The sequence below is a fragment of the Emys orbicularis genome, chromosome 10 (genome assembly GCF_028017835.1).
Source record: "Emys orbicularis isolate rEmyOrb1 chromosome 10, rEmyOrb1.hap1, whole genome shotgun sequence".
Taxonomy (NCBI): Eukaryota; Metazoa; Chordata; order Testudines; family Emydidae; genus Emys; species Emys orbicularis.
This window is the reverse complement of record NC_088692.1, coordinates 53,957,760-53,979,922: the sequence shown is the minus strand read 5'-3', so window position 1 is coordinate 53,979,922 and position 22,163 is coordinate 53,957,760. Positions and strand designations below refer to the sequence as shown.

Below are 22,163 nucleotides of genomic sequence, written 5' to 3'. Positions count from 1 at the left end.
AAATATCTTGATGCCACTGTGACGTTGTGCAGTCTATATGGTTTTATAAAAATATGACAATAAGTGAATATAATGTAACTGGAATATGCTTCATGCAAAAGGTCTCTTGTAAGGTATCATTACAAAGCTTATAATCTACTGAGTGTGATCATCCTATTTGTATAAATGTACCACTCTTGTATCTAAAACTAGAAATATAAAATATAACTCTGAGGGCCTATTGTAATTATGCGAAGTGTGGGCCATTAATGGTGGTTTGGAATCTTGATGACTCCCATTAACCAGGACCATTGTCTGCAGATGGCTGTGTTTTACCTGTGAGTCTTCCTGTAGATGTGTGTGCTGGCAAGTGGGCAATGAAGTCTTGCAGTGACATGTGATCATGTCACCTGAACTGGAATCCATCTTTAACCTGGTGCTTTTCCAGTGAGGGGGGGGTGGAAACCCAGAGGGACAAAGGGTTCCCACCTTATGCAAAAGATATATAAAGGGGTGGAACAGAACAAAGGGGGAGAGAGGAGCCATCATGAAGAATCCCCTAGATACCACCTGAGCTGGAACAAGAGCCATACCAGGGGAAAGAATTGTGCCCAGTCTGAGAAAAAAACTTACTAAAACATCTCTGAGGGTGAGATTATCTGTATTCAGTTTGATTAGACATAGATTTGCGCATTTTATTTTATTTTGCTTGGTGACTTACTTTGTTCTGCCTGTTACTACTTGGAACCACTTAAATCCTACTTTCTGTATTTAATAAAATCACTTTTTACTTATTAATTAACTCAGAGCATGTATTAATACCTGGGGGAGCAAACAACTGTGCATATCTCTCTATCAGTGTTATAGAGGGCAAACAATTTATGAGTTTACCCTGCATAAGCTTTATACAGTGTAAAACGGATTTATTTGGGTTTAGACCCCACTGGGAGTTGGGCATCTGAGTGCTAAAGACAAGCACACTTCCGTGAGCTGCTTTCAGGTAAACCTGCAGCTTTGGGACAAGTAATTCAGACCTGGGTCTTTGTTGGAGCAGACAGGAGTGTCTGGCTCAGCAAGACAGGGTTCTGGGGCCCAGGGAAGGCAGGGGTAGAAGTAGTCTGGGCACATTGGGTGGCAGCTCCCAAGGGGATTTCTGTGATCCAACCTGTCACAGCCACTATACAAAGCCATGGTACGCCAACACCTTGAATACTGCGGGCAGTTCTGGTCACCCCATCTCAAAGAAGATCTATTACAAAATGGAAAAGGTACAGAGAAGGGCAACAAAAAAATGATTAAGGTTATGGAAAAACCTTGCATATGAGGAGAGATTAAAAAGTTGGACTGTTTATCTTAGAAAAGAGACTACTAAGGAAGGATATAATAGAGGTCTATAAAATCATGAATGGTGTGGAGAGAGTGAATAAAGAAGTGTTACTTTCTTCTTCACAAACAAGAACCAGGGGTCACCCAATGAAATTAATAGGCAGCAGGAACAAACAAGAGGAAGTATTTCTTCACACAATGCACAGTCAACCTGTGGAACTTGTTGCCAGGGGATTTTGTGAAGGCCAAAAGTTTAACAGAGTTAAAAAAAGAATTCGATAAATTCATGGAGCACAGGTCCATCAGTGGCTATTAAACATCATGGTCAGGGACTCAACCCTATGCTCTGAGTGTCCCTAAGCCTCTGACTGCCAGATGGTGGGACTGGACAACAGGGGAGGGATCACTTGATAATTGCCCTGGTCTGTTCATTCCCTTTGAAGCATCTGCCACTGGCCACTGTCAGAGACAGGATACCAGGCTAGATGGACAATTGTTCTGACCCAGTATGACCATTATAATGTTATTTCTTTGACTTCATAGGGAGGACTCACATGGATAAGGCAAATAGACCTGGCCCAGGAAAGACCTGTCTAGTTTCATTGAACAAGCTGAGTGAAAGGCAGAAGTAAACACAACAGAAGTAGGGGGAAAAAATATTTGTCCAGTTTTAGTAGCCTAAGAGGTTATTAGTAACACAGGAGAGATTTTATCTATTGCATTTTTATCGGGACAGCTGTGTGCCTTTAAAAATCAGAAAAGCAAATAAACTCAAGAGTCAAAACAAAAACACTATCCTTAGTTCACCTCCTTGTGCATGAGTAATGCAGAGATCTCCCAACAGCAGGAGATGTTTACAAGGTGCAAAACTGAGGGAAAATGGAGTAAGATAAAGACTTGAATCTGTCAACACAGAATTTTCTTGCTAATGTAGATTTAGACCAACATGTTGCAGGTAGACTTAAAAAATTACCTAAAGAACAACTGCTCTGAGTTTCACCAGTGTAAATCTGGAGTCAAATGGGGCGGGGGAGGGGGAGAGTCACATGGCAAATATCCTGTCTTGTCTTCTAGAGGCTCAAAAATTCTGTACCAAACAATATATGTATTTAAAACAAGTGGGATTACTGTATTGTGCTGATATTTTTGTCCTATGTATTTTTTTTAAATCCCATCTTTAAAGATAATGTAATAAAGCTGTCACTGAGGCACACTTGAGAAGGTGCTACCCCTCTTTTTTTGACCATGAGGAAGCTAACAAATTGGGGGGGGGGGGGAGAGAGATGAGGGTTACTAAGCCCTGATTGTGGAACAATTTATGCATATGCCCATAAACTTCAAGAACTCAGAGTGTGTAAAGTTAAGAACTTATAAAAGTATTTAAGAGATAAAGACAAATCCCGTAATGTGAGTTGTTTTTTTTTTAAGAATCTCACATCTTTCCACAGCTGAAGAGGATCATTTGTATGTGAAGCTGTGTGAAGATATTTCCTGCTTTAATTTCACTTGAGAAAAGTGGTAGGAATTAATCTGAAATCCCATGGCAGAAAGTTACAGAAAAGCTTGTGCTTGGTAAAAATTAACAGATCTTTTGAGCCATTAGTGTTGAACTATAAGGGAGACACAATATCCACCACACTACAAAGTATTTGGGAATGCAAAGGTATTATTTTAGCCACTGAAGTGCTCTCCTATTTTTCCATTAAGGCAAGAGAAGAAACCCATGGAGACTAAAGAGGAAAACAAATCATAAAAAAATTGAATACAAGGGATACAAAGTTCAAACAAAGGGTGTTCCTTAGTTTGTATCCAGATCTCCAGGCGTGTAACATTTCATGAGAATCAGACTTAATGTCCTGAGCTTTGCGTCAGCAAATACTGTACATGAGAAACAATAGAAGGGTTCTCTTACATTTATGGCTTTTGTATAGGAAATTAGAGTGAGAAAACCAGCGCTACATATCAAATGGTCAATCCAGCCCCCAACGTTGTGACTGCAGGAGCAGGATGGAGGGATGTTGTCAGGAGCACCGCCAGCTTTATTGCCACCATAGCCGGCGGAAGGTCCCACCCCCAAAATGCCGCCCCCGACAGAGGCGGCGGAAGGTCCCGCCCCCAAAATGCCGACGACGACCGGGGCGGCCGAAGATCTGGCCACTGCAGTCGCCATCCCCCAAATGTTAGTGCCCTAGGCGACTGCCTAGGTCGCCTAATGGGTTGCGCCAACCTTGGATGTTGTGCACCCACTATGTGGTGTGAAGCCCAGGTTAATTATTAATATTTATTATTTGTATTATAGTAGCGTCTAGGAGCCCCTATCATGAACCAGGACCCCATAATGCTAGGGACTGTACAAAGACAGTCCTGTCCCAAAGAACTTACAGTCTAAATGAGCTCTGAGGACTCCTGGGGAAATCAGTGAATGGGAGGGGAAGGGGAGAGAAGCAAGGATAGACTGGGGGATGGACAAGTCCAGAAGATCCTCTGTTATATATCCTCCAGCTCTCCCTCCCCACAGTAATGCCAAATCAGCCACCCGGGATTCTTTCTACTTCAAACCCACAGCACAGATACTCAGTACATGCTCAGCCACTCAAACTGGGTGCCTGGGCCCCTGGATTTGGTTCTAAAAGAATAAGGGTTCAGTGTTGGCCTAACTGTCCCCATTGAAGTCAATGTGGAAATTCCTCATCGACTTCAGTGGAAACAGAGCAAAACAGTTGCTAAGGACTTCTGAGAATTTCACCTTAAAGTTCCATTATGAGAGCATAACCCCCTTGGGGGCAGGGGGTTTCAATGGTTTTAAACTGTTAGTTAATTATTTAATAAACTGAAATTATCTTATCACTAATTAAAGGGTCAATGTAATGCAATTCCCATGACTTTTTGCATCTTAGTCATATACACTTGTGACTTCTTGGTGAAGGGTGGGAAAAGGAGGACATGATAAACCATCAGCCTTACCCATGTGGATCCCAGAGCAGCATTAGCCTCTTGTTGTATTTCTGCTAGGAATTCTGTAGGAATGCTGCAGGGAGTGGCTGCCCACAGTTTAATTCCCAAAATCCCAGGGAGTCCTACCTTGATAGGGATTTCACTGAAGGCCTTATATAAAAGTTTGGAGGAAGGAGAAGTCATTACTGTGTTGTCTCTGATCCCTTCCCTCTGACAGCAATAAAGCCATGCCTTGGGAGTATCCGCTTTTTATTCCCTCCATGCAGCAGAGCAGAGCGATGACAGTAAACCCTGACATGGTCCTTCAAATATATAGTAACTTTGGACAGAGTTCTCCCTTAACTCCTATGGGAATTGGACCCATGTAATCAGAGGCAGAATCCAGCTGTAACTGGTTTTCTAAGTTGTCTCAAGTCACCACTGTGACTTTTAAGTCCCAGACTTGCAGCCTCAAGGCTGCAAAAACTGTCAGGGAAGTCAGTGGGTATTTTACCTGTGTCTGGACTGGAGGATTAGATCTTCCAGATATAGGTTTATACTGTAAAGAATATCAGAGGCTTACCACTAGGCAGTTCAGTGACATTTTCAAAGGGACCCTGAAGTATAATGAGAGGTAATGAAAGCCTTTGGTCAACACTAATTTAAAAAGTTCACACAAGACATTTTTACACTGTAGCCTATACATTGCACTTTACTTTCTTTCACAAGCCATATGGTTTGGTTTTGACCCAGTCATACCAAACCTCACATAAGGCAGGAAAACACTTTAGAAATGGAAGTAATTTTCCAGTTACTTGCCTTAGTTATCCCAACAGAAGTGAAAGGAACTGGTGCAATTCTAAATATGAACAGTGGTAAATACTGTGCACAAAAACTGGGAATGACTTCTCAATGGCAATTTTCCATATTTTCATTTGAAGTGCTAGAATATTAGCACTGTCAACATTTTTTTTAATTGCATTTGTTATCTACTTTGTCTCTGAAATCTCCAAAGCACTTTTAGATAATGGAAAGCACAGGTTGCTAACAATAATAAAAGTCCTGCCACCAACCATCAAATAACAGATAACTCCACTCTGCATGCTGCTAAATGTCATAGAAAGCATCCACTAAATCTTTATTGCAGCTGAAATATAACTCTCTCTTTGGAAAAAAAGTTTCCTGTTTCTGCCTCAATTTATCTTGAAGAAGAAACTTCTTCCTTGTTCTCTGTGTAATTAGGAATTTTCTGCAAGATGTTGTCAGATATAACACGGCCCACCTTATACTGAAAAAATCAGTCTTTTCAAGACATTCCCTGGGTACTAGTTGTAAAACTTTCTTTCATGTATAGACAGAGGGAACCTTTCCAAAATAACCCTCATGGAACAAATATTTCAGATCCAAGTGCTGCCAACCTTTCATGCTTTTTTCAATATTCATCAAGCTAAAGTTTTCTTATGTTTTCAGTCATCCGTGGTCTACTCTGGAAAGAAAAGGGCTTAGCTTGGTCAGGACCCAGCATCCTAGAATTAAGATGTGAGAGGCTCATTTGGGGAGACTGATCTGTTAAAAGGTCTACCCTAGAGTGTGCCCTCTTAACTGTTTATTAATAGGAGAAGTTTTCCTCGGAGCCCCAAATCAGGGATTAGGACCCGCTGTACAAACAAATGAAACAAAGATAGTTCCTGCCCACAGATAAACTGAAACATACCAGCATTCAGTAAGATAAACTTCACTTCTCATGACGTTCTATCATTCGAAATCCAGGCTGGTTTTGCTTCCCCACCTGTGGCAGTTGCTGTCTGAATGGGTTTTTTTGTGCATAACTCGCTTCCCTTACTCCCTGCTCCTTCTGATTCAAGCTGGAATCGCGTCTATTGCAAATCGCCTCCCCACCGACACACAGCGGGCTGGCCTCTGGCGCAGGGAACCTGACAGCTATAGTCCGCCGGGAACCCACCAGCGGACCCAGTTTAAATAAAAACGATGGGAGATTAGCCTACACACGTGTATGCGCGCAAAGATGCTGCCCAGCAACCTGGAGTGGGTAAACCCAGGGGTGTTGTGGCCACTCACCCAGAGGAGCTCACTTCAGGCTACCCTACTAAGAAGTCCTGCTTCTCTCTCCAGCAAAGCAACTCCTCCAAAGCCACAGCAAAAGAGGCCCAAATCAGCTACCAGCCAGGACCTGCCCAGCACCTGTGCGTGGTCAGGTCATTACCGTGATGGACAGCACGGAAATGAATCTCCCCCTTTTGCTACGCAGGGCGTTAGGCTGGGACTCGTGGCGCTGGCTAAAACCCGGCTGGTGCCTCCCCGCTTAGCGCATTCATAAGTCACCAGAGCGCCAAGGCTCTTGCTTGATATCAGCCAGAGCGTGTCAGTTTCTAGCCAATACGGCAATTTATCCTGCCTCTTCTATCAGTGTCTACGAACCTACGGGAAACAGGCAGAGACAATAAACCCGAATCAGCGTAGAATCACTGCGTTTTGTATCGTATTTATGTATCTCTGTGATTATTTAGCCTTCTCAGGGAGAACAAGTCAGGGAGTGAAACATGGACAGATCTCCCCCGGGCATCAGCTCCATTTGGGTCCATTAGCGGTTCAGAACTACTCAAGGGCTAATAAGTCCCTTTTCGGAATAATAAACCCCCATTGACTTTAGTGTGTCTGTTTGTGCCACAAACTCAGGCCCAGAGTGAGGGGGGCAAAGTAGATCTTCGCTTGGACGCTTTAATGCCTTTGTGGCAGACGGGGGGGGGGGGGGGGACACCGCACTGATCCCTTCTCTGGGTGGATCTGGGTTGGGGTGCATGAATGAGCTAGTCATGTTCACAGCACAGAGGCGATGATTGTGACGTGGCAATTTCACTACAGGGCTGCATTGAGGACGTGGTGAAACTAGAGAATCAACTTTTTGAATGTCAACCCTTTCCAATCCGGTGTTCTGTTGTGTGATTTACATCGGATGCTGACAGTGCAGTGACATCTACATACCAGCTCTGTGTCCATATCCCGATCCCCTGGTGGGACAAATACATCAGGCAAAATGGCACTTGGTAATTCTCTCCTCCCTAGCCGGTTTGTGGTTTTAGTAAAGATCCCTCTATCACGCCCTCTGTAAAGCATTACTCAATTACTTCTGTTGGTTGATCTTCCGATTCCCCTTTGGAATAAATAATATGTCCCAAAGAAACAACTACCTCATTCATGGAGAAAGGACAAGAAACAAGACAACAGCCTGTCCCTTGTGACTGATTTTCAAATACTTTCCATAGAACTTCCCGGTTTGTAACAATTCGTTACACACTCCAGGCCGGCTCTTTGTTCGGATCTGATTTCGAGCTGGCCTTTGACTGGAAACATTTGCAACTAGTAGGAGAAGACAAACAGTTAAAACGAATCATTCTCTCCTTGAAGTGACCAGCTGAAAGAGTTAGAGTTTCCTTCAGGAAGCAGCCAGCTTATCACCGTGAACTGTGCAAAAATCCATCACTTGCCTTATGTTTTCCCCCTACCCCTTTGAGAAGGGAGCGCAGCTGGGAAGGTGTGGGGGTGGGCAGAGTGTTGATCTGTTGGCTTTCGAGTCTACTCTGTAGATCGTCCTCCCTCCCTTTCCGGGAACACAGTACAGATAAAGGTCTGCATCCCAAAAAGCCGAAAGGATTAGCAGGGGGTGTTGGGAAATCCGAACCCCCACAGTGTTCTTTCAGTCAGAAGTGTCAGGGGAGCTCTTACGTTCCTGTTTGCACCTGACAACACGCCTCTGTGATGGTTTTACTCCCCTGAAAAAGAGGATGTGGCACCCAGAGTTTTACAGACAGGGAGCACTGTCTGTAGTTCATGGAGCAGTCGCCTGAGAGCCAGGAGTCCTGAATTCTGGTTGTCAGAGGGGCTGGGCTCAAGTCACTTCCCCTCCTCAGCTGCAAAGTAGCTTTCCTTCCTCCCGGGGGCGGTAATTAAGTTACTGTGCGCTGGGAATGTACAACGCACCTATATGAACCAAGCCTGGGGGCCACTGAGGCAAGTGGGACTAACCCTTGAGTAAGAATTGCCCCATGAGTTAGACTTTGCAATATTGGATCGCTAGTTATTAATTCGCATTTATGTTGGGATTGCTGTATTGGTGTTTTAAACACCGATCGTGTGTATGTTATCTTTACAATTGATTATTGACCATAAATTATTAGTATCGTTATTTACTCTCCGCTGTTGTGTGAGTACGGGGGGTCTTGTATCTCAAGGGGAAACTCCGTTTGTCTCAAACTCAAAGCTTTGTCACCAAGATTTGGTACCTCTCTACGCTGGACGGGTGATTTACCTGCTGGCTGATCTTCAGATTCTAGCAGATACCTCGGCTTTGTCACCGACTCGGGGTGTGTCTGCGTGTGTGCAGGAAGATTAAAATCCAGCGCATGATGTTCTTACCTGTGGTTCCGTGGGCTGCCGCTTGAGCTAAAATCAGCACCAACCCTTTGGCCAGCATTGTTATGTAGTTCGTTTCAAGCTAAGGGGGAAACGACATGCTGATGCGACTGACAAGCCCTGCAACTCCCTCACCCCACCCCTGAACTGTTTAGACCCCAAAAGTCCTGGTGACTGGCACCTTTCACTACTGAAGCCTGGTCCTGCCCTTGTTTGGTTTTGAGTGCCGTTACTTTTGCCCAGGTGTGAGTGAAGAGATGTTTTTACATCAGATCTCCCTCGGACCAGGTTTCTTTTGGATAATTCCTGATTTTAACCGTAGCGGATTTTTTAAAATATTAATTTCAGAGGAAATGTGGCAGGGGAAGGGCTAACTTCACCCAGAAACTGCCCCTCTGTGGCGATCTCACAAGGCAGGAACTGGGGGTGATGTGTGATTTGAAGAGGGAAAAAATCTGCATGATGTTTTAAGGGAGAGATAAATGGTTCAGCGCGGACCAAATTGGGCATCCCGACGCCTGACAAATACAGAATTAAACTGTGAGCCTATATTTAGGAGCGATCGCAGCAAGAAGACAACAAACGCGCCTGCAGTAGGGTGGCACTGCCTGTTTGCCCGGCTCATGGCAGGGCAATCTCTCTTGTCAGTGAGCTCCTCCAAAGGAGGGCCGTGGGCAACAAGCTTCCAAAGTGTTTGCAGGAACTGAAACCTTGAGGGACCTTTACATTTCAAACGTGTCCGACCCAGCCTGCCCAAGTCCCTCTCCTTTGCCTTACGGCCCGGGTACACTTTCACTCATCATCTCTGTGGCAACTTAAGTGGCCACATTTCGATACACATTAGCATTCGGTTGCACCGAGGGTGTGTGCAGCAGAGCTGCCTCGGGATGGACGCGGCTCTGCTGAAAGCATCTTTAGCTTTGGTGGAGCTGGATGGTCAATCTTCTGCTCGTGGAGACCGAGCGTTGGGTTTGCCAGTTGGCATCCACCTAGCGTCACAAAGCCAGACACCGCTCCTGGGCAGGAACAAACATTGTATCAAGGCCCCAGCGCGGCTTGTTCAGATGTGCGACAGAAAGAAGAACACTGAGTACCTGTCATCTTTGTTTTGGCAAACCCCCTTCCTTCTCCTCCATCTCCCTTTCCCAAACTGCAGATCTCGCTAGCGGTTCCGTACAGGAGGGGAAACATGCACCTTGCCAAGCCTGCCAGCTAACTAGCCAGGGTATTCCTTAAGGGTGCCGCAGCCTTGCAAGCCCGGCCCATTAATATTGGGGATGATAGTGTTCGGGCAGGAGCGAGTTAAAAAGGACATTAACAATGGAATGTCCCTGCTAGCAGATCACTTAAAGCAATACACCCTCGCCCTGTGAGCTCCAGTCCTGAATTATTAATATTATTTCATGTTACATCAATGCGCCTTCTTGAAGATTAGAGGTTTATTAAGTCTGGCGACAAGTTTTAACCGATTAGCCATTCTCCCAGTAGAGGTCCTTCTATCCGAGTGAAATGCAGAACCTGGCTTTGGAAACCAGACAGTGGGGACCGTGTAAAGGGAGTTTAAACGTGAAAAGAAAACAGAAATGCAGTGAAACGTCAACTGACTGACAAGTCACATTAACTCCAAGATCGCGGTAACAGGTTTCTGTGGGGTGGTCACCTCTACCCCCAAAATAAACAATTGGATACTTCTTTGAACTGCAACAGGGCATCTTATTATAGAGGGATGTTGCAAATGGAAATTCATCAGAGTAAAAAAGATTTTTTAAGAAGCCCCTTTTAATATTTGTTTCCCTTTTTTATGCAAAGAATTTTCCAAGTTGCAGGTTAAAATAAAAAAAGGGTCCATGTAGAAATTGTGGGGTTGTGAACTGTGGCTGTTCAGCCCTGTGATTATTTAAGCAGCTTTTCAGCACATTATAAGGGCACATTCCCCCCACCCCCTTTCCTCTGGGGAGAGGATTTTAAAAGATCAAAAGAGAGCCACACGTTTGCAGCTAGTCACCGAAAGGGCTGATAAATTCTGGTGATAGTTTGCCGTCATGAATTGCTCAAGAGACACCGTGACTGAAAGCTGCAATATAGACCGTAAAAATGTCCTCAAGAAAAAATTAGTTCAATAGGCTTTTCAGTGAAACAATCTGCCCAAAATAATATGTGCTAAAAGAGTGGCTCATATCACTGTCTCCATCGGTATTTCTACAACTAATACAGTTAAACAACCAAATGTTAAAAACAGAATGAAAAATTAGAGGGTCTTCCTATCAGAAATGTATTTTTAATTACAAATTGGTGTTAATAAAAGGGAAAGAATAACGGATCGGTAGGATAGCAACAGTAATACCAGCTGCAATGTTCGTTAGTTTCTTATGATGACCTTTGATTTGAGAAATAAACTAAATTTAAAATAATTTGTTGTGCAGGATGGGATGAAATTAGAGGTGCAATGTATAATTCTGTTTAAAATATCTATTCAGCTCCTGTCAGTTTCAAGAGCAAGATCCCAGCTAATTTTTCTGCCTTTTCCCTCCAACAAATAAATTAATAAGGTTCACATGTAAATGTCACATGCAGAAGCACCTTTTATGGGCACTCGTCTTGCATCTCAACATAAAATAGGTTTAAATAGTACATAAAGCATAATAACAAATACAGACTAACATAGTATAGTAATGCGTTACTGAAATAAACCCAAAGTCATTCTTGGGATGTTAAGATAAAACTGTTTGAATTAGATTTTAAAATACTTGAGCGAGCTGGTTTGATTTAAACACAAGGCGAAATATACTTCATCACAAGAGGGAGATTTTTAGTAATTCATTCGGAAAGGAGAAAGTCTCCTTCCAAAAGGAGTGAGGGCTGGGGGCATGTCTGGATTTCAGCTCTCACACAAGTGTAATAATCACCTCTTGAATGGAAAGCTCTGAAGCAGATCGGAGGAGTGGTTGCTGCTGGGCTAGAAGGGAATCTCAGACCAGGTAAACAGTGAGGGAACTGCTGCTTCTTGAAGCGTGGGGGGACCTGAGCGAGAAAGAATCTTTGTGTGTTGCACGGCGTTCCGCGTTCCATTGTTCACTCCTGGCCAATCAATTCGCTCCCTCTCCATCGCTTCCAATCGCCTCTGGGGGCTGCTCTGGCGGCCTGGTGAAGTCACTGCTCCCCCCCTCCCTTCTCAGTGCTGGGCCTTGGGCTGATGCGTGCTGACGTCATGCTGCGTATGGGACAGGGCAGGCTCCACTTTCTAACTCCTCCAGGCTGGAGTAGTTAGTTAGCAAACAGCAGGCACTGGGCAGGCAGCCTGCTCTTTCTGCATCATAACACTTTGCACACATCTCTTTCTGCATGGTGGATATTATTTTTCATTATCCTTTTCTGGGTGCTATGGGGGATCATTCCAAGAGTAAGTTGATCTTTGGTCTGAATGATACTTGTAAATATTTTACTTGAAACGTTTAAGTTGATTCTACAAGTGGTTTATTTACAGAGATACTTTTAGAGAACATTATAAAATCGTGCATTTTAAAAACTAGGATTCTTTGTGCTCTTGCACAATTTATTGCTTTTTGTTATTTTTAAAATTAAAAGCTATTTTATCTTGCTGTGTCACGATCTCGGGCTGCAGAATTCGTTGTTTCTTTTTTTCTTTTTAAAGACTAAATAAATGTTTTGTTGTGTTTTGCTCTTTGGATGCCTTTTATTCTAATAGCTCAGGCATTCGTCATTAATTATTAATATATACAATAAGAAAAATGCAAAGAGGAAAAGAAGAGCATAGTTGTTTTTTTAAATAAGACGAATAATAAATGCAGATGAAATAACCGGCAGATAAAGTTCATCTGATTTTCCATTGTGTTTAAATATCTTCCAGTTCTATATTTTCCAACCTTTATCCTAGTATTTACACCTACCAATTGCTTCTGTAAAATTTCCTTGCAGTTCAGGTGACTGTAAAAGTAACAATATATGGAGAATAGCTGATTGCTGCAGTTTATCGATTTCACCTTTTTCTTTCTTTCTTTCTTTCCATTGCCTGAACATTACTAGAGAATGTCTCCTAATTACGAATGCCTCTGTGATTGCAGTCCTTTGAGACAGTTCTGATTAGAAATGATATGCCTCCAGTATACGTTCTAAATTTCCTCTGCTCATTTCCACTGGTAGAAAAGCCCGGAATTGCCATGTGTGTGGGCTGTGGGAGTCAGATCCATGACCAGTACATCCTGAAGGTCTCCCCGGACCTCGAGTGGCATGCAGCATGTCTCAAATGCGCTGAATGCAGCCAGTACTTGGATGAAACCTGCACTTGTTTTGTGAGAGATGGCAAGACATACTGTAAAAGGGATTATATCAGGTGATTCAAAAAGCTCTTTATCCATTTAAAAAAAAACTTTCCTCCGACCCATTTCTTAAGAGCTAATTTCAAGAGCTCCCCATCTATGAAATCGCACCTTCTCCTGCTTGCTAAAGGAGGGAGCCAATACTTTTGTGATCAGGACAAATTATGTTCCTGTTTATTCGGCTTTGGAGACAGGAAGTTATTAACAATTGATACAACCAAACAAGAATATTAATAATAACCAGCATGTCGGCGAGCAAGAGGCCGTATTGAGCTGCACATTCCCTAATGCCTGTTACAGAAAAATGTGGGTAAGGGGAAATTTTCCTATTGACCCCGAGCCCCCTTATCGAATTGAATGAGTGGGTCAGATTTGTTAGGAAGAGAGCAGAGGGGACCCTCTGGATTTCGCAGCCTGGGCGATTAGTTACTGGGGAGGGTGAGCTGGGATCAGTGGGGTGAGTGTGTAGTAGCTTCATGGCCCTTTCTCTCCCGGCAGGTTATTCGGCATAAAGTGTGCAAAGTGCAAGGTGGGATTCAGCAGCAGTGATCTGGTGATGAGAGCCCGGGAGACCGTGTATCACATCGAATGTTTCCGCTGCTCTGTCTGCAGCCGCCAGCTCCTGCCCGGGGATGAGTTCTCTCTACGGGACCACGAGCTGCTCTGTCGGGCCGACCACAGCCTTCTGCTGGATAGGAGCTCGGCGGATAGTCCCAGGAGCCCCGGCCATTTACAGAGCACCAGAGGCCTGCATCTATCAGGTAAAGGAGCAACAGATCTGCCAGGCGCTGGGGCCCACCTGGGGGTGTGAGATCATCAGCTAGCTAGCTCAGTAAATACAGGGCATGGACACATACACCTCGTGTATTGTTATCCCTGGGGTAAAATGCCATGCACTGTACAAACTGCTATAGCTGTGTGTCTGTGATATGGGTAGATTGATAGATGTATGAATAATTTTCTGTCTAATCTGCCTCTGCCTATTAACGCTGCAGGGACATTTATATCTTTAGTTGGCCCTCTTATATGGCTACAGAAAATACATCTGTTATCTCCACCACGCTGTGCTGCGTTATGGAGGCCTAGGAGGTTTGGCCAGAGACTCCGCAGTCTTGAAGTGTTTCCCACCTGGCCACACACTGGGAACCTCTCTCCCCCACCCCCTTCCATCTCCTCCATGTAGGCCTCTTTCTTCTGCGTCTGGGGAGTGGGAGGGACTGGACGTTACAGGCCACTTGCCAGGGAAATGTGAGGTTCTGTACACACCCAGAAGAGGAGAGGGAGAGGCAGACTGGGCGAGGGCAGAGCGGGGGTGTCTGGAGGCGGCTGAGGAGGGAATCGAAGTAGCTACAGGGCTGGGCGAGCATTATACAGTCCAGGCGGCTGAATATCGACCTACGAGTAGCTGCAGCCAAAACAAAAACAAAACCAGCGCACCTGGGGAGGGATGGAGGTAGGACTCAATGAGGCCAGCCAGTCGGGCAGGGGAGAGGGACTGTGACAGCCCTGGTTGCCCAAGGGAGCAGCAGCGGATTCTTGGGAAAAGCTAGAGGAACATGGCAGAGCCGGGGAGCGGCTACATACCCTGTTCTAGACACTGCAGTGATGCCAAGAGGCACGGGAGGGAATTTCAACCACAGCCAGGACAGGAGGCTAGAGAGATGGCTGTCCCCTTGGGGTGAGGTCCAGTGCCATTTAACCGGCCTTCATCCTCTAAGGGCCAAACCCTGCTGGCTCCCAACCCCAAGGCAGTTGTGCTCAGATACTAGGGTGATGGGCTCTGGCCCAGGAGACTAGCTCGACCGATGGATCTGCAGCGTTTGGCCCTAAACTCCAGCTCCAGAGCCAGTCCCATAATGTGTATGCGAGCACACAGGAGCGGGAAGACACGTCCAAACAACGGCTGCACTTAGGACGTTTTTCCCCGGCAACAGGCTGCGAAGCTCTCGCTAACCGCGGGACAGCCCCGGCAGTGGTCCTGGCGCGTTCAGTGTGAACGGGACTAGAGCTCGAAAGGTGGCGTGTGAGTATCGAGAGAGAGCCAGGGCTGCTTCCCCAATGACCGCCACCCAGTCACTGCACACTCCGGGGCATCTTTCTATCATTTGGGGGAAGAAAAGCAGCTAGGATGGGGGTATAGTTTCGTGCACAATCTGTGCTTTTCATAGGCTGCCCTCCTTTCCTGCGGGAATAATAACCCTGCGCCTGCACTCCGTTCGCCCGCTGGCCTAGGCCATGGATTAGTTGGGCTGGTTTGTTTCAAGAAGGGTGAGCTTTCACTAATCGGAAACATAATCATGTGGATTTAAAAAATATCGAGCTGCAAAAGTAAAAAAAACAAACCACCCCTGCTAACACCAACACTGAGTATGAAGGGAACCGAAGCGAGATTATTCCTCTGATCAGAGAGGAATGAATGGTAAAAACAAAACAAACCCTGTCTGCAGGAAACCGAGATCCGATGGAGAAAGGGTGGAAGACCTGGTTTCGATTGTCTATTTTTAGGTCTATTTGTGCTGGCTGATTAGGATCTGAGCATATCGAGATTATACGGCGGTAATGCCGCAGTGTCTCCATAACGATTCTAGCCTGGTCCTTTTTTGGATACTCTGCTCTCGCTGTTTTTGAATGATAATTATTGACTCATTATAGTTAACTAGTTAAAGATCGCGGCAAGCCGGCGTTTCCCCTTTTGGGGTGATGTTATACCGCCCGTGTTATTGATTATTAAGGAAGCTCTTACATTGACTCCTTCCCGTTCGCCGCGTGAGAAGTGCTCCTATTTGCACTGTTTTCGAGTAGAAATACCGGCTAAGGGTTTTTATTCCAGAGTACTCCCCGTCTGCGGAAAACTGTGCAGATCCTACAATTCCCAGGGCATGGAAGAAGCGCGAAGATTAATAGACAGGGTCACAATTGCTAGCTAGTTAGCACTTCAGCACGCTCTTTTCCTGATTATCCGGCTCTTTCTCCTCCTCCCCCACTGCGCTCTGCTCCGGTGCACCGGTCAGGGCCGTTCCCCCCAGCCTCCGGTGGGCTGTTTGATTGAACGGTTTTTAACTCTGTTCTCCGGGCCCTGCGCTCTGCAACGGGCCGCTTTGGGTGGCTGGGTGAGCGGAGCCGGCCCTGATTAGACCCTGGGTAATTTGCACTTGATATGAAATCTAATGGTCACATCTCACTCAGGGGCAAAATGCACGTTTTGGAATAATTAATATGGGGGCGGGGTTTTATTTATCGAGCCTGTAACCCCCACCCGGGCTTTCCCCATGAAATGTCCTGCTCTAAAGAGTCACTTTCTTCCCCGATTTCCCAGTCGGGAAGCGGCGCGGTGCCTGGGCCGGGCCTAGCCTCTGTGTGCAGGGCAGCTCTGTCTCGGGGCCCCGGTTAAGTGAGTCTCGGGGCGATTTTCCTCCTGCCTGACTTGTATTGTTCGCCCTGTTTTCAAGAACCTCAGCGGCCAGAGCCTGTTTGTTTCTGGGGGTGGCGGCAGCAGCTTCCCCCAGTGCCTGGTGGGCTGTAAAGTACCGACACCCCCCGCCCCCCTTGGGTGTTGAGCTGAGCCCTGGGATCCCCGCCTTGCAGTGTGTGTGATTCCGATTCTCCCTGTTGCCTACCCGGCTGGGGAAGCAGGAATCGCTTCCCCCGCCGCAGAGTGGCTGGTACAACTCCCTGCCTGGCTGTGCTGGGACGGGGGGCAGCTCCGGCTTCGGGGTGCGGGTGAGAATAGCCTTTTATCTCAGAGGAGACGCAGGCCGCACTGGCTCAGGGGCGCTGGGCCTTGCAAGCTAATCTCCCAGGCTACATTTAGTGCAGGGGCTTATCTGCAACCCCTCGCTTCAGGGAAGCCCCTAGCAGGGACCCCCTCCCCGGGACCCCCAGAGTTTATCCTGGGGGGGGCTTCACTGCAGCAGGGGAGGGTTGAACACAGGCCGGGCCAGAGATCACTAGAAATCCGCCCACCCCTTCCTTCGCGGACTGGCTGGGGGCGCCCCGGGAAGTGGCTCAGACCCCAGCGCTAACTGGAGTTGGTCGCTTCCCCCTCGCCCCGCTGCAGACTCCGTGCCCGGCCGCCAGCCCTCTCTCCGGCCCCACGTGCACAAGCAGACGGAGAAGACCACCCGCGTCCGGACGGTGCTGAACGAGAAGCAGCTGCACACGCTGCGGACCTGCTACGCGGCCAACCCGCGGCCGGACGCGCTGATGAAGGAGCAGCTGGTGGAGATGACCGGCCTGAGCCCCAGAGTGATCCGGGTCTGGTTCCAGAACAAGCGCTGCAAGGACAAGAAGAAATCCATCCTGATGAAGCAGCTGCAGCAGCAGCAGCACAGCGACAAGACAGTAAGAGCAGGGCATCTTTTTCCACCCACCAGGCAGGGGCCATTTTGCAGGAGGGAACGGTTCTCCCTGTAGTTCCCGAGGACTCCTGGCCTTGGCCCTTGATTTCCCCCCAATATTACTCACATGGAAATATCTGGTGGAGAAAATGTCTGTGTGGGTGCGTGACAGCACAGCCCTGGGGTATTTGTACAAGACATCCCTCTGCTCCACGCTCCCTTTTATGGGATAAATCAGCTCCCAAGGACCAATTCTATCTCTATTTACACAATTCCTAAGATCCACATAAATGTTTGTGTGAATTAAAAACAAAAATCCAATAGTAAAGATGTGTTAAATAAATGAATATTCCCCGGCAGCATCTGCAACCCCCAGAAGTGAAACTGGCTACAAATTGACCAGAAACCAAAAGTGAAACGGACTAGTCTGAGAGACCTGTACAGAGTAAACAAACAGCAGGAATAGGGACCAGCGATCTAGATTTAACAAAAAATCGTTCCGCTTTAATAATCTACGGGTTTGTTGACTACATAAAGAAAGCGATTTAGTTTTTAAAATGCATGAATTGTTATTTTGAACCTGGCCGTGACCCATTAAGATATTTTGGGTTTAAGTTAAAGCTGTTTTGTCATGACAGCTACTTCATTCTTGCACTCGGGACATTGTTCAAAACGATAAAAAAATAACGCTCAACCCAAAGGGAAAGTGCTCTTCGGTGCTGAAACAAACACCCTCCCGGGGTTGTTTTTTAACTTCTTGGGAGAGCCCTAAATATTGGTTTGACCCTTTTCCTCTTGGGTGCTCGGTTACAGCCAAATCATGTCAAGCTAATAATAATTTGTACAAGTGAAATCCCGGACTGAGATGTCACTTTGGGTCGGTGAGTCTGCAAGAGAGCCCGGGGGAGGCACTGAGAACGAAAACCGGGGGGAGTGACTCTGTAACTCCGTTCTTGTTGGGATCAGGTAGAACGAAAGGCCCGGGCCCTGCTCCCCTCGGAGCGCCTGACCCGAGCAGCTGGTGGAACTGAGGAGGTTGCAGGGTTCTAGGCAGGAGGGAGAACAGGTCCCCGCACCTGGCGCTTCCACGCGGCCCAGGGAGCCGGGAAGCGCAGCGCTGGGGCGGGCTCCAGGGGGAGGCCAGCAGCGGTTTTAGAGAATCAGGACAGCTCTTGTGTTGGGAGAACCCGCGCCCTGGCGCTGACTCCTGCGGCCCCTGCAATGCCCCGGGCCGCGCCCGATACCGCAGAGCCCGCCCGGCCTGAGATTTTGCTGCTTGTCTCCCCCTCTAGAGTCTGCAGGGCCTGACCGGGACCCCCCTGGTGGCCGGGAGCCCCATCCGCCATGAGAGCGCCGTGCAAGGCAACGCCGTGGAGGTCCAGACCTACCAGCCCCCGTGGAAAGCGCTTAGTGAATTCGCATTGCAGAGCGACCTGGACCAACCTGCCTTCCAGCAGCTGGTAAGAAGAGGCCGCTCGGCTCGGCTGCGGGTCCCTCCGACTGCTCTTTATTTATTACTCCCCGACCGTGATCACCGCACTCCATCTTGCTCCTGGGAGTAAAGTCATCCGCGGAGCGTCACGTCCGCGAAGGTTCCCAACTCCCACTGACATCACTAAAAGTTAGGAGCCGAACTGCATCCGGGGATCCCTGTGCCTAGATTTTTGGGGGGTTGACAGTCACCCTGTGCCCGGAGGAGGAATGGTTCAGGAGCGCTAGCAACCCACACTTCCATTTCCCTTGGTACATTTCGATGTGAATTAGAGAAAAGGGCTGTTCCCATGGGAGCTCAGCCCAGTGCAGCCCCTGAATACAGGCTGTATTAGGGGCACTTAGACCGTATGCTCCCTGGGGCAGGAGCTGTGATCCACAGCAGGGCAACAGAAATGTTAAACGGTCAGGAGACCAATAATGATAGAAAGGGGATTAGAGATAGGGACGGGTTCCTGGTGCGTGCCCATTTCAACGGTTCCCCGCACTCTTTGGCAAGGGAATAGGAAGTGTCCTTATTAACGAACAAAACAAAACAGCCAGTTCCATCGCACTTGGAAAAAGGAAGCGAGAGAAATTCCCCGGGACAAATCAGCTAGTGGTTTATAATTGACCATGTGCTAGTAAACAGTTACAAGGGGCCAGATCCGGACATTCTGACTCAGGAGTTTCTCATTCCTAGTTAGACGCTGAAATTCTCTCTAGACGGGCAAAACTGGCCCTGACTTGAATGGAAATTGGGTCAGGATTCCAGGGGCTGGCCCATGGGCTCTCTGGTTTTTAACACTCCGGTTCCGATGCCCAGCCTGCGCTAACTTTTCTCTGAGCCGGGTGTTTGTGGAGGAGAATCGGGCTTAGAAAAAGAAGCGGATGAAGCCCCCCGTTAATGTACTCCTCCGCTATCACTGTGATGTTTTAGAAGATAATCAAAAATTAATCTTGTGTTATGTTTAGTTAATATAATGGGAAAGTGAGACAGGAGTGCTGTATGAATAATTAAACGATCATTTACTAGCACTGGAAGAGCGAATTGATGAAATATGCTGCACATACATCACCCTGTGATATATGGAGCCCAGCACTGCGCAACTGCCACTGGACCACTGCCTAGTCTGAAATTAACTTCGAAAAGTCTAGCAGATTTCTTAATGGGCAGGAGAGCCTCTTCCCATTGCAAAGAAATCCCCGGGGGTTGCATTAGGAGTGTGCAGCACTGCTGAGCTGGGGAGATTTTTGCCATAGTGCCCAATAGGATTCCGCCAGGAGGAGGGAACTTCTCTCTAGGACGCCTGGGTTCTCATCAGCTTGGTTTGTTTATTTAATTATAGGTAATCATGTCCTATCCTTGTATTACGGATGAGATTTGTTTTGCCAGCACAAGCCCTGCCTGGCAGAGGGGCTCTGTGGTTTGAATGTTGGCAAGAAGAAGAATGAAGGGCTCTGCGGGTTGTGTCGCTTCCCTTGTGCTAGCCCCTGACAATAGGCGTTTATGGCATTACTCTGAACAGGATGGAGGGGTTCTTTAGCTATGGGCATCCCTGATTGGGTGGGTCGAGGCTAGGTTTAGAACAAGTGTTATTTAAACACGTTTGAACTAAAACGTGTACAAACCCTGGAGGAGACAGGGCATGTTGTGTTTTAGCTCCTTATCTGCTGCAGGTGAATCTTAGCTAGTTTTAAAACCCTGTCTTGAACTTGGTGCTAGAATATTTTTTTAGCAGCGTCTAATTAAAACGGGTTAACACGATAAAAAAAAAGCTTCCCCCAGTCTAGCTAAGGCAGGGATTGGGGGTTCTGAATTCTGCCCACATCGCTCTCACCCATCCCCCCCCTTCGTCTCCCCCCCAGGTATCCTTTTCCGAATCTGGCTCCTTGGGTAACTCTTCTGGCAGCGATGTGACCTCCTTGTCTTCCCAGTTACCTGACACCCCCAACAGTATGGTACCCAGTCCTGTGGAGACGTGAGACCAGCACACCCCCCAGCAGATTTGGACTTTCGCATGCTCCTGCTCCCTGCATGAGACAAGCCCAGCCTCAGGCTGGCCCAGAGCTCCAAACAAAACTTTTTATAAAAATATTATTTAAAAACAAACAAAAATATGTCTTGACTGCCAAAAAGCACCAGGATTCTAGCTGCCTTCACCAGACTGGAGAGAACTCTCCCCCACCCCTATTTTTTTCCTTACGGATTTTTTTTTCTCCCCAGAGGAAACCTGGATTTACTAAAATTAGCCCCCAAATCACGTACTGTATAATGGTAGTTTGTACATTTTTTTTGTTTCGTTTTCCTTTTTGGAAGAAAAAAGGATCTTTTGTGTCTTCCTAAGACTGTTGGAAGCCAGGTAACTCATCTCAGCTCGATGTTATCTTTTGAGTAGTCATCTCCATCCCAGTGTCTCTCACAGCACCACATGAGTGAGATCATTCCATACTCCGCATTATCCCTGACTTGAGAACCTTGTCCTGTTTTGGGTGGGGGGAAAGGACCCCCCCCCCAAGCCGCATGATTGCTGGAAAACATATATGGAAATGAGACTTTTATTGAAAATGTTAAGTTATCTTATGGACGGAGGACAGATTGTTTGAGCCTTTAAAGAACAAAAGTAAGTTATTGTTATTTATTGTCAGAGCAGCAGTTAATAGTGGGATTAATATTTTGATTTTAATAAAAAATAACCTCGTTGGAAAGTGCTACATCGTGTGTGTATTGTTAACCAGCTCTGTCAGGTGAAGAATAAAGAGAAACCAAGGTCAAAATTCTGCGGAAATAATTCTAAGGGGCCATCCTTGAAAACAAATCTGCAGCTCGAAATTACCATCCGGAATCAAAATGGTCAAACTAGAAACAAGATAGATAAATGATCTCTTCTGCCATGGTATCAGAGGCTTTAAAGGAATACACGGAACAGCAGGAATCCGTGTTGCTAACGAGCTCCCAGTAATACTGAGCTAATAAAACTAGCAACGTTCATCGAACTGCATTATTTATAACTGTTTTCTTATCAATGTATATTTTAAAAAACACCCTGGTGTGGATTTTGATTGATATCAAAAGGAAAAGCTGAAAAGCTTCCCCCCCCCCCAATAATGATTGTATAATTTAATCGATTTGCCTTCCTGAATCATGGCACTACCTGTTAAAGCATCCTGTCTGCTATCACGGGGTATTTTTAAATTAGAAAACAAAATTATTTCCAGTTTCAACGTGAACCACTTTTCAAAACCCCAATGCAAGCTGCCCTTCTTCACAGTGCATCCCTGGTGAAAACGTTTGTTTTCTCAGCAGTAAGAGACAGAGATTTCATCTCCAGGGCAGCAGCATAGAAAT

General features: G+C 46.6%; 1 protein-coding gene across 2 annotated transcripts; it reads left to right on the top strand.

The window, feature by feature from the left end:
• The first annotated feature begins 12,012 nt into the window (after nucleotides 1–12,012).
• ISL2 (ISL LIM homeobox 2) lies at nucleotides 12,013–21,505 on the top strand. 2 transcript variants are annotated; one of them, XM_065412299.1, is made up of 6 exons: nucleotides 12,013–12,070; nucleotides 12,832–13,021; nucleotides 13,506–13,768; nucleotides 17,065–17,348; nucleotides 18,637–18,804; nucleotides 20,684–21,505. In XM_065412299.1, exons 1-6 carry the CDS (start codon nucleotides 12,013–12,015, stop codon nucleotides 20,798–20,800), a joined length of 1,080 nt encoding a protein of 359 aa, XP_065268371.1. In that variant the 3' UTR covers nucleotides 20,801–21,505. The 2 variants fall into 2 exon arrangements, with proteins under 2 accessions (XP_065268371.1, XP_065268372.1); XM_065412300.1 differs by lacking the exon at nucleotides 12,013–12,070 and having other exon boundaries at nucleotides 12,741–13,021; nucleotides 13,506–13,736; nucleotides 17,045–17,348.
• The last annotated feature ends 658 nt before the right edge of the window (nucleotides 21,506–22,163 follow it).

Coding starts and splice junctions, on each gene's coding strand:
- ISL2 (XM_065412299.1), top strand. CDS start 12,013: ATGGTGGATATTATTTTTCATTATCCTTTTCTGGGTGCTATGGGGGAT. Junction 13,769..17,064: donor CAGAGGCCTGCATCTATCAG/GTAAAGGAGCAA, acceptor GCCCCGCTGCAG/ACTCCGTGCCCGGCCGCCAG. Junction 18,805..20,683: donor AACCTGCCTTCCAGCAGCTG/GTAAGAAGAGGC, acceptor TCTCCCCCCCAG/GTATCCTTTTCCGAATCTGG.